We start from the raw sequence: 12,957 nt of genomic DNA on the forward strand, positions 1-12,957 counted from the left end.
ACCTTGTCTGTATGAAGGGACCAGGAGAGGTCACCGGAGATGTGTACGCCAAGAAACTCATAGCTTTTGACCCTTTCAACCTCCACTCCATTGATGTGAATAGGAGCGTATGTCTCTCTCTGAGACTTCTGTAATCCATAATCATCTCCTTTGTTCTGCTGACATTCAGGGAGAGGTTATTGTCACCACACCATGCTGAAAGTGCTCTGACCGCTTCCCTATAGGACGTTTTGTCTCCATTGGAGATAAGGCCTAAAATAGTCATGTCAGCAAACTTGAAGATGATATTAGGGTTGTGCTTTGCACACAGTTGTGTGTGAACAGGGAGTACAGAAGGGGACTGAGCACGCATCCCTGTGGGGCACCAGTGCTGAGTGTGAACGTAGAGGATGTGCAGCTGCTGATCCTCACCACCTGGGGTCTGCACATCAGAAAGTCAAGAATCTAGTTACACAGGTGGCTGCTAAGCCCCAGATATATTAGCATCCACACATAGGTGTCTCTTTTCTACAGGTGTGTAAGGGCAGAGTGCGTGGTCATTGCTACGGCATCATCTGTGGATCCATTAGTCCGGTGTGCAAACTGAAATTGGTCCACGGTGTTTGGGAGGGAAGAGCAGATGTGGGTTTTGACGAGCCTCTCGAAGCACTTCATTATAACTGAGATCAGTGTGACTGGGTGGTAGTCATTCAGGCAGGAGATAGCAGTTTGCCTCGGGACAGGGATGATGGTGGTCTTCTTGAAGTGTAGGGCTTTACTGGTTGTTTAGATCAGTGTTACTATCAGAAATAATTAATAATTATTTCTGTAGTTATTAATTAATATTTAAATTAATTAATTGGATCTAACTCATTAAAACCTCATATGGGACTCCAGTAAATGTAGTGTGCTACGTTTAGGAGCAAGTTTGGTTATTAGCAATAATTAAAAATTATCAAAGATAATTATTAATTATTAAAATCAATAGAACATTGATGAGAATCAATGTTAGCTTTTTTTTTTTTAATCCTTTAAATCAACAATTATCAAAGATAGTCGTTAATTGTTAACATCGATGAAACATTAATTACAATTAACACTAGCTTATTGATCATTCAAATTCAATCAAAGATAATTATCAATTATCAAAAATCAATAGACTATTAATAAGGATTAACATTGACGGGGCACCACCCTGAAATCAGGGACTAATAACCGAATATTAAAACAGTCTCAATATTAGGATTGCATCCAAAGAATATCGATTTTCGGGGAAAAAACAATGAATGAAGGTTTGAATCCGAGCACTGACATCCCGTCAGCATGACACAGGTGTATGCAAAACCAAAATGAACCAAAACACTTCTCTTTGTAATATAAACAAAGTTTATTTATGCAGTAATATCAATTAATAATTAATACAATGCAGTCAATAAACTTCCGACTTACAACTACAAACTAAACAGTGATATGATTAGATATGGAAATAAAAATAATCCTATAACACATAAGGTGTGTGTGTGACTGTGTGTGTGTGTGTGTGTCAGTATGGTTAGTGAGAGAGAGAGATGATTAAGCGACAGCCCGAAAGCTGATTTCGCGATAGCTGGAGAGAAAGCAGCTGTGCTCATCACTCAGAGACACGGTTTTACGAGCAGGGCTCGTAAAATTCCTGCGTTATTTGACTCTTTAATGGATGAACTCAGTTTCTGTTTCACCCACAATGGCAAAATTGCACAATCCAATTTGGCTGGACCACAATACAGCAAAACAAATTTGTGATAATACCCTGAGTATTAATAATGAGCGGACATGGCGGTCCGTAAACTGTACAAGCAAAAACCTTGAAACACAAGAATAACACACTATAATATTCTATCTCTGCCTAGACATAAACCTCTTACTTGAATCGCATGAGGACACAGGTAGAATGTGTTTTCCTCTGTCCTTTAACTCTGACCCGGTTCCTTGATGCTCGGGTGATGACGGGAGGCCGTTTCCTCGCTCTGTCGGCAGGCGGTACGGCTGTTGATTCTCGGCAGGCTGGCGGCGAACTCAGAAATGTCGACTTGATTGAAGATGGAAGAGAAATCTTTAATCTCTTCACTTCTGTAGGCCAACGGATGAAGATGCAAATTGCTCGGCGGTCTCCTTCGGATCCGTTAGAGTGTTCGGTTGAACACAGAGTAATCTCAACTCGTCCAGCGAGATGGAGATTGTATGGCTACAGTTTCAAGTCGGACATTACTTCCTTATGCCATGAGGTTGCACTGGAGAGCAGCAAAAAGCTACGTCCGTATTCGGTGAACGAAGTCGCTGGAAGCGAATTCTGGACGCGTTTCAGAATTATTTGAACTCCTGATGATGTCATGTTTGAGGGACGTTCTGTTGTGTGCCTCATCCAATAGGAGTTAAGAGCTCGATCCTTTAGTGAGTAAGGCTTCCTGGATTTGTAGTCTGTTTTGAACTCCCTTTGTTTGATTTTGGCGCGATTTTTATCAGTATAATTTACGACATGGAATGTGTGGGGGCTGAGTTAGGTTTTACGATTGTTAGGCCTGCCTTTGTCTTCTATCTGAATACATGAGGCCCAACAGAAGCATGTGGGAATCACTCTGAAACTTCAGGGGATGTTAAAGATGTTGGTAAAAACACCTGCTAACTGGTCAGCACAAACCCTCAGGACACGGCCGAGAATGCCACCAGGACCTGGTGCCTTACGAGCGTTGACCCTCTTAATGGACCTACTGACTTAAGGTACTGTTAAGGCCAGAGGGCAGCTGTTATGGTCAGTGGGAATTTTCACAGTAGGAAATTTGTTGTCTGCCTCAAAATGAGCGTAGAAGGTGTTGAACTCATCTGGTAATGAGGCAGATGTGTCCACATCGCTGCTTTTCTTATCTTTGTAACCTGTTATTGTGCGCAGACTACTCCACTCCACATGCGTTTGACGTCGGAGCTGCGATAGTCTGACTCCTCTCTGTCCCTGTAGTCTCTCTCAGCAACCCTAATAGCCTTGTGAAGGTCATACCTGGACTTTTTGTAGGCTATCATGTCACCAGAGTTAAAGGCTGCGGTTCGTGCTCTCAGCCTGGCGCACACATCTCCATTTACCCAGGGCTTCTGGCTGGGAAATGTCCATACATTGACAGTTTTGACAAAGTAAAACCATTGTAATAATGTATATGTAATGTATAATAGTAATTGTTAAAATATTAACAAATTAATAAAATTTGTATTAAAAACACAGTAACCATAAAATTAGGATTTGTATTACTATTGTTTTCATTTTCCTGTATTACTATGGTTGCACTATGAATATCATGGTTACTCTAGCAAAACCATGGTAAATTTATTGTGAGGGCACGCAAAACTATTTCAGAAAAAATATTCCCACCCTGTTCTCTAAGGAGCTCTGTACAAATCAAACAAGTTACAGGTCTGAAAACACCCTAAAGGAATCACATTTTCAGACAGTTCACTAGATCTGACAGCTGTAAGTAGAAAATCACAAAGCAGTAAAATTACAGTTAAACAAATAATACCAGAATCTACATGAGAATTAATTTTCAGCATATAAAAGATCACAAAGTAGATACTTTAAAAAGGTTCAGTTGTATTTTTCTTTTCTTCTACACATTTGTCTCAATTGATTGTTCATTTTAGATTTGATACAAGTGAAAGAGGAAAGTCAAGAGCTGAATGAAGTGGAGGGGAAACATCATGATCATAAATTTGATAATATGACTGGTGAAGAAGATTTTAGTGGCTCAAAGACTGAAAATAATTTCTTAAGAGCCAAAAATTCTTTCACCTGCTCTCACTGTGGAAAGAGTTTCACACAAAAAGGATACCTTAAAACTCACTTAAGAATTCACACTGGAGAGAAGCCTTTCACCTGCCTTCAGTGTGGAAAGATTTTTGCACATAAAGTAAATCTTAAGCGTCACATGAGAATTCATTCTGGAGAAAAGCCTTTCACCTGCTCTCAGTGTGGAAAGAGTTTCTCAGTGACATCAAGCCTTCAGAGTCACCTGCGACTTCACTCCGGAGAGAAGCCTTTCACATGCCTTCAATGTGGAAAGAGTTTTACACAGAGAGGACATCTTTATGTTCACATGAAAATCCACACTGGAGAGAAACCTTTTACATGCCTTCAATGTGGAAGGAGTTTTGCACATAAAGGAGATCTAAATCGTCACAAGAGAATTCACACTGGAGAGAAGCCTTTCACATGCCATCAGTGTGGAAAGAGTTTCACTCAAGCAGGGAATCTCAAACATCATCTGCATTTTCATTCCGGGTTAAAGCCATTTAACTGTGATCAGTGTGGCAAGAAATTTCTGCTGATATCACATCTAAAGGTACACTTGAGAACTCATACAAATGAGAAGCCTTACGTGTGTTCTTTTTGTGGAAAGAGTTTTGTTACATCGGGAGAGCTGAAAACCCATGAGAGAGTGCATACTAGAGAGAAGCCATTCAAATGCACTTCATGTGAGAAGAGTTTCAGCACATCAGGTAATCTACAGACTCATTTAAAAAAGCATTCTCCAAAACTGTCATAGTAAGCTAATTTAATTTTAGAGTCAACTCTTATTAATGCAACACTTCAGTCTTAACTAGTCAGTTTCAGTCAGTTTCAGTCAGTCAACTTCAGTCAGTGTATTACATCTGGGCCCGTGTTTACAAAGATTTTTATCTTACTACTTGGAGTTCTCCAAAGAGTTCCTAGCTAGGAGTTTTTGCTTAAAACCTACCATTCACTAAACTGCTAAGAGCAAGTTTTTCTAAGAAAATCTTTAAGAGTAAGGCGGAGTTGACCTCGCTGCTATAGATGATGTCACGTCTTATGTGCGTGCTCTTTTAAATCACCCCAAATGATTGGTAGACTGGCAAGCACTATTTGTCAGCAAAGACAGACAGCCAGCAAGATATATAGATTGAAAAGAAAGCACATCTAAGTAATTAATAAATAATATTAATAATTAATATTTTTATTTATATAGCACCTTTCTAATACTCAAGGTCGCTTTACAAAGCAAAGACAAAACAAAATACATCCAAACTAAAACAGAACAAAAAACAAAATCACAAAGGTTTCAAAGAAAAGTTGAAGTAATCATTAACCTCAAGCATGAGAGTAGCAAAGAGAAAAGAGATGATTTTTCAACAGCTTCTTGAAGGATTCATAGGAGGTGACCTCCTGGAGGTTCTGAGGTAGAGAGTTCCAAAGTCTAGGGGCCTCAACACTAAAAGACCTACCACCCATGGAAGACAATCTAGACTTGGGAGCAACCAAAAAAATAGCCTCGGAAGACCTTATTGAGCGAACGGGTAAGTAATGCGTGAGAAGGTCTGAAATATTGTGGGGCAAGATTATGAAGAGCCTTGTAGGAGATAATTAGAATCTTGTGCCGTATGCTGTATTCAACAGGTAGCCAGTGTAGTTGCTTGAGCATGGGAGTAATGTGTGCTGATCTTCTAGTATGTGTGAGGAGACAGGCAGCAGAGGTCTGAATATACTGTAGTCATGAGAGTGTTTTAGCTGGAAGTCCTGTTAAAACAGAATTACAATAATCCAAACGTGATGTGACACAAACACGGATTACAGTCTCTGCGTCTTGGGAACTGAGAGCGGGACGAATGCGAGAGATGTTACGTACAGTAAATGGGGAAAAAAGTGGTCTTAACAACATTGTTAACATGGACGTCAAACATCAGTGTGGGGTCAAAAATCACACCCAGGTTGCGCACAGATTTAGATGGATTGATTGGAAAACCATCCGGGTCCATTGTAAAGAATGACTCTAGAAATAAGGGACTTTGGGCCAGTTAGCAGCATTTCTGTCTTTTTCAGCATTAAACTTTAGATAGTTTGCTGCCAACCAGTGCTTTAAATCATGGATAGATATGGTGTGAACCACTCCAAAGCAATACCAGTGATACCAATAGCAGACAGACACGTAAGAAGTATGTTAGGACAGATAGTGTCAAATGCAGAGCTGAGATCCTGAAGTAGAAGAATAGTGAGAACACCAGAATCAGAGGAAAGAAGATAATTGAGAACCCTTAAAAGAGCAATGCAGAGGACGGAAGCCAGACTGATAAGGTTCATTCAGATTATTAGTGGTTAAGTGAGACTGTAACTGGCTAGTAACAACTCTCCCTAATACCTTTGAAATGAAAGGAAGTTTAGATACAGGCCTATAATTACACAAATCAGAGGAATATAGACCAGATTTTCTGAAGATAGGGGTAACAACAGCAGTTTTAAGACCAAATAGAACAACACCAGAGACAAGAGACATATTAATCATATGAGAACTGGGTGAGGCAATAGCAGACAAGCATTGTTTTAGGAGAGAAGTAGGGGCAGTATCCAGTAAACTTGAAGTGTTAGATTTTCTTATTAGCCCAGCAACCTAGGAAGTATCAGTAGTAGTGAAACAGGAAAAATCTTGAATCAGGTGCCTAGGTGAAAAATCAGTTATAGATGTGGTAGATGGTGACAAAGTATCTGTTTTAGTTTGGAAAAAACTAATAATAGATTCACAGAGCTGTGTAGAGCCTAAGTTAGACTTTACAGGGTGTGAGTTTAATAGAAGCAAAAAATTGTCCTTGGTCATCAATTCAGTAGGAGTAATAACAGTCTAAATATATGTGGAGCGGGCTGAATTTAGAGCTGATCAGTATTGCAAAAGATGTTCAGAATATGCGATAGAATGGACTGTAAGTCTGGTTTTCTTATAGAGCCGCTCAAGACGGGCACCCATCACTTTCATCACTCTGTGCTCGGAAGTGAACCATGGTAAGGAATGTGTAGGGAACGAGCCTAGATTTTAAAGGGGCATGTTAAACTAAGATAGATGAGAGGTTGGAATTATATATGTCGAGTATTTCAACTGGGCATGAAAGGTTAAGAGAGGAGGACATAGAAGAGGCACTGCGAGTCAGCGAATGAAGATAAATCTACAGGCTGCAGTTTATGATATGGACATTTTGATTGTATGACAGGAAAATTCGAGGTAAGTAGAATAAGTTCCCCAAAGTCATTAGGTGTTTGCCATGTTTCGGTGAGAATCAGTATGTCCAAGTCTTTCTCAGAGATCAAGTCACAGAGGAAGGTCCCTTTACTAGATAATGAATGGGTGTTAAAGCACAATTGTTTTATTTAAAAGTGTTCAATAAAGCACAAATAAAGAATGTGTGTTCAATAAAGCACAATAGTGGTGATATACGATTGTTCTCATTCATACAGCAGATTTCAGTCTTTACCAAAGGTTTCAGCACATGAAAGTCTATTCCTCTGTGTTTATGTGATGGCAAATTGTGATTATCCTGTCTAATAGACCAGATCGATGGAATACAGGTGGGCAAAGAATAATGTATCAATAATGGTTGTCTAGTTGAAAGATAACAATAGCGTGGACGTCATGAGATTCCAAGAGCCTTACAGAAATCATTTGTTACGGTGTCCAGTCTAGGGAAACACTTAAGGCCACGTAGTTGTGACAAGGAGTAGCTGAGCGTCATCTCGGAGATGTAGATGGCAAGCAGGCCAAATAAGATTAGGCTAAAAAGTCCTAAGATGAGGAAAGGTGTGGATAAGAAAGCCCAGGGCAGAACATAGTTGAGTAGAAGCAGAAGAACATAAACAAACAAACGTGTCCATGAGAAGCGACAGCCAGTCGCGCACAGCGTTCTCTCACGAAGCGCAAGCAGGAAGGAAGATGGATAGATGTGATTGAAACAAGTGTGCATCCAGTCTTCTACTGTGTCAAGGGAGCCCTGTGATAGCTATATGAATGCATCCTTTTCTCTCTGCAGCGAGCACACATTCTCAGAAAAACATACGTTATGAATTGACGGACGATGTGTGGTTGATAGATTATTCTGCTGACTGATGACAATTCCCAATTCGTAATATTATATTTATAATATTATATTATTAAAATACATTGACTTGTGATTCAGGAGATACCATTTTAAAAGGTTAATGTCATAATAATATTCCAAAACATTGTTTTTAATGTAGATTGACAACAGCAGGCATGCTTTGGATCATTTGTGAGTCACTCTTAGGGATTTAGAAGTCCTTAAGATGACTTCTAAACTGTCGTGGGTTTAGGAGTGACTTTTAGTGTTAAAATGCTTCATGAATTACTCTTAGATGAATATTTTATGAGTTCTAAAATTAGATGTGACACATCACAAATTTTTAAGAGTTGCTCCTAAATTTCCACGTTAGGAGCTACTTTTAGCTTTTTATTTTATTAGCCTTATTTTTTGTGAATAAGGGCCCTGACAGACGTAATTTGAAAGTCATAAAAAAAGAACCACAAAGGTTAGGTTTCAGTCATAATTAATTAAGCTAATGTCTGATTGGTAAAATGCTTTGTATTGTAAAATGTCAAATGATTTTTATTTGTGTGTGTGTGTGTGTGTGTGTGTGTGTGTATGTATATATATATATATTTTTGTTTATATATAATTTATTTTTTTTTGCTCTTCTCCAAACACATTGTTCCAAAGCAGCTTTACATAAAATCAGCTCTAATGTCTGTAACGTCTCAAAAACATGAATGACCAACACCCCTGGAAGAAAAATAAACAATTTGATAAAGACTATCTATAGCTTGGTATTTTATTTCTAAATTAAATAATATGAATATGAAATTAAATTTTTCATATTCATATACAAGGAGTAGCTGAGCGTCATCTCGGGGATGTAGATGCAAGCAGGCCAAATAAGAGTAGGCTGAAAAGTCTGGAGACTCACACATTTACTTATGGCAACAGCGGGGGATGCAGTAGGTTCACCGGCGGGCAGTGGAGGTATAGCGGTGATGAAAGGTGTGGATCGCTGTAAACATCCGAGAGTTTCCAAGTATCCAGAAGGGGTGATTGTGGTAGTCCAACAAAGGTCAGAGACCAACAGGGTATTCAAATGATGGTATATCCAATAAAATGATGTCCAGGGCAGAAGATAGTCTATAGCAGAAGCTATATATGAATATGAAATCAAATTATGAAATTAAATTGAACATGAATTTAATGTCCACATATGAGGACATCAATATTTTTGGAAAACTAAATGTTTTTGTGTGTTTATTAGGTGCTACTAGTCACAAACCAAAAAGGGAAATGGAAAATGCACATAGCAGTCACACTCAGTCTCAGAAGGTTAAATGTTGAATTAGGCTTCTACAAGCACTGTACCGTAAAACTTTATAGTTTTATATACTTAAATCTCACACTGATTTAAGTATGCTTTTTGTCAAGGACACTCACTCCTAAACTGATTCATTCATTCAAATAAAACATTCATAAAGCCGCTTTTCTTATTAATCAATGGTGGCTTGTGGATTCTGAGGTCTTGTGAGAACGCCATAAATACACAAACTCAGGGTTTAGTTTAGGTTGAGTTTCAAACTCAGGGTTGAGTGAACTAACTCAACTGGCATTTCGGTACCAATAGCCATAAGCATTGTGTGGTTTAATCAGCTTGAATTCAGGGTTTATGTCAGAGTTGATTAACTCTGCTTTCTGGAATACCCTACAGATCTTTTAATTACATCCAGAAGACAACTGTACTACAGAATCTCCTCAATCATCAGTTACCCACAGTTCTTACTGAACCAAACAATTTACGTTTTTATTTGGTTAGTCATTTCTTATTGGTCTAAACCAAAATAAACACATCTCTTTCTGTCTATCTCAGAAACCCATTCAATGCTAATAAGTGGCACCCCCTGTTATTCTCTAACCCTTAGTTATCTTTGTCCCTGTTTCCCTCTGAAAGTTTATTTTCTGTTGTTGCTGTTTGACAGTGATTTTAGAAAGATGACTACTATACATATTATTTGAGCTCACATTCTGTACCGTTTTACGCATTACAGTTTATTATGAAAGTATGATGATGATGATTCAGTGTCAGCAGTTCTGAGTCAACAGTACACTGATCCGGAGACAACAGTTCTCGAGTCAATAATACGCTGAGTTGGTCGCAACAGTTCACGAGTCAACAGTAATCTGTGAACTGTCTCTGTCGGACATGTCTGCAGTGCAGAGAACCGATAAGTGATCTGCTGATACTATGTGCATCCGTGAACCAGGTGTCACAGATAAGCTGAGATAAAGGACCCAAATGCCGGGATGCAGGAAAAAACTTTATTAAAAAGAAACTAATCAGATTACAATCAAAACCTCTCTCAGTGGAGAAAAATACCAAAATAAAGAACTAGTTGAACAAGGGAAACATAAACCAACCAACGCTCTTAGTAGCTGAACCAACTGACTAAGCAAACCCACTAAACAATACAGCACAGGACTCAACATGAGGGGAGCTTAAAAAGGGAGAGGTTAATAGGAGACAGGTGCCCCGGATAATCAATGATTGGAGTAATGATGCTTCTGGGGCTTACGTTCTCGGTGTGGCACCTGCAAAGCACAAGAGTAAGGGGGAAAACACCGACAAGACAAACTGACAGATAGAGGGGTTACAGTCATGGCCAGACTGTCACACCGAGGACTTGAATGAGGGGCGAAATGTAAATTGTTTGTTGTTATAAAAAACATACTGGAAATATGCATACAACTAATTTTATTACATAACATTTTAATTAATTCATTTAAAAACCTTTCAGATGAGAAATGTACAGTAGGTATCCAACCAGAATGATCCTTACTGTCTCGGGGATTAACGCGGCAGTAAAACTTGGCAGCAAAATCACCAGCAGGAGGTGCAAAGGGACTCTTTTGGCACCATTGTTCAGCGTGAAGCAAGTCAGTTATTATGAGTAACATTTATTTGTATTGTATTTTTTACATTTTGAAGTGTAGAAGGCGATCTTACAATGCTTAATAATGGCAGCATTTAAGTTAGTTTAGTTAACTCGTGAATTAGTGTAAAGAATAAATGCTGGAATATCAGGCTTTTTCAATATATGTAAATGGTTGCTTCATGGATATTAGTTATTTAATTTTCTTCCTGAAAATGAAAATGAAAATACATTGTGAACATTTATAATTTTATTTGTTAGCCCTAATAAAAACAAAAACAACAACGCATTTAATTAATGGCGTTAACCCGAGTTATAATTGACCCGGCTAGTGTTTCAATTGAAACATTGCTCATAAGCGTAATTAAATATATGTGTGCTTATTCTTTTGCTATTATAAGTAATAGGCCTTTAATGTTACAGAGGACGGTGTTGAGTAGAGAATACCTCATGTTCTTTGGTAAACGTGGACTGATAGCTTAGAGGCAGTGTGATTGGCTCTCGTGCAACACTATACTGCAAAGGGGCATCCCCCTGTTCTCTAACTCCCAGTTATCTTTTTAGAGATGTAAATAAACTTTACTACTTAGTATTGTGCATGCTGAATATATTTTAATTTGTTAAGAGCTGGATCATGTATTCTGTAAAAAGGGTGAGTTGATTAAGACTAGTTTATTCTCTTTTTATGCTTTAGACACATAGGACATCTGTGTTTGATAAGCTTTGTTTGACAAACAGCTCTGTAACATTGTCTTTTTTGTCATTTTGTCTATTTTACCACAGTGACACAATGGAAAATCACTATTTAATACTGTAAAAAATTATGACACTGATGGAGGATCTCCATACCAGAGCTCCTTGCGACACAAAATAATGGTAATGGAAAAAAACAAAAGCCTTACGGGTGGAGGGGAGCGTTCTCCTCTGTCGTTTGCACACCCTGCACTGCCTGTAGTTACACTACTGGGCAAAAATCAACCTGTGTCGACCAGTATATTCTTAAGCCATTTATGACCTTTGGATAAAGGAAAGCTTTTTAATGCATTTACATGACCAAACACATTGTCTGTTTATTCAGCATAATTGGTATAAGACTAGCTCAGTCATGCTCACGTGCTTTTAGGGTTAAACATGAACGCAGAATCAAACTTTGAGTTGACAGAGAAAGTTTATACTGAGAATCTTGAGATCGCCGAACTCGATCTAAACCAGCGTTATCTGGTTTTGTCAACCTAAAACTTATTCTGAAACTCTTGAGTTTGTTCAACTAGCTTCATGAAACAGGCCTCAGAAGGTGCTGTAGTTTTTAAAAATGTTTTTACCACTAGATGGCACAAAAGTGCACTGTGTAGAAAACTTTTGAGTAATTAATGCTATTTTAATACTTTTATATTTAAAGTCCTGTTGCTTAACAAAGCTTCAATTTGCCATCACTACCTTCTTCATCTGCTGGATATTGTTGTTAAAATGTGACTGCACTCTCTCAAGCCTGTTAATGTTTTATATATATATATATAAAATGTAATACTTATCCCTGCCTCCAGAGGGATAACCAGTGAGTATTTCTAGAAAGGTGAGAAAGAAGAAGAGTGAAGTGGTTGCCTGAAAGTATTGGTGTATGTTCTTGCTGATTTTGCCAAGCCATCTAAAGTCCGGGTTGAATAAAGTTCTCTTGTTCTACACTGATTTAAATTGGTATTTAAGTATGTTAACACTCGTATGGGTACATTTTATGGATTGTTTAATCTTTGTTTCTCTAGACCTTGTGAGTAACTGTGCTGGGGAATGGAAATCTTTGTTTGTTTGCAGAATTGTTTGAAACAGTAGGGATGGGCGATAGAATGATGTCTAAAGAACTATGATTGCTCATTTGTTAAAGGTGGTATGTAAAAAGGAGCAACTCCAAGTGTAACCACTGAAGTCTACTGACATACTATTGCAAAAATTTAGTTTGTTAAAGAAGAGTTTAAAGAGGAGCTTGAAGACATGATTGATCCAGAACCACACCGAAAGAAAAATGAAGATACTGAGGAACAAATCAGTTGGTGTCCATTCTTGATTCTTCATTATGACTGTTGAGGAACATAAAGGCAAAAAAGCTTCCCTAACAAAAAATCCAGAGTTCTGACAAACTTGTCGCAAATCTTCACACGCAAATGAGCTTGCGATTCTCCACAAATGTTTGCCAGAAGTT

At 38.3% G+C, this 12,957-nt stretch overlaps 2 protein-coding genes across 6 annotated transcripts in view; both read left to right on the forward strand.

Annotated features, from left to right (window-relative positions):
* Positions 1-8,742, forward strand: part of LOC127440861 (gastrula zinc finger protein XlCGF8.2DB-like) — a 142,072-nt gene extending 133,330 nt beyond the window's left edge. For all 5 annotated transcript variants that reach the window (XM_051697881.1, XM_051697885.1, XM_051697883.1 and 2 more), the window contains one exon: positions 3,646-8,742. In XM_051697881.1, coding sequence (XP_051553841.1) covers positions 3,646-4,547 — 902 coding nt within the window. In that variant the 3' untranslated portion in view covers positions 4,548-8,742. The remainder of the gene's footprint in view (positions 1-3,645) is intronic.
* Positions 1-12,957, forward strand: part of LOC127440565 (oocyte zinc finger protein XlCOF6-like) — a 119,458-nt gene that overhangs the window by 7,380 nt on the left and 99,121 nt on the right. The gene's annotated exons all lie outside the window — the stretch shown is intronic.

This window comes from Myxocyprinus asiaticus, chromosome 5, assembly GCF_019703515.2.
Source record: "Myxocyprinus asiaticus isolate MX2 ecotype Aquarium Trade chromosome 5, UBuf_Myxa_2, whole genome shotgun sequence".
NCBI classification, from domain to species: Eukaryota; Metazoa; Chordata; class Actinopteri; order Cypriniformes; family Catostomidae; genus Myxocyprinus; species Myxocyprinus asiaticus.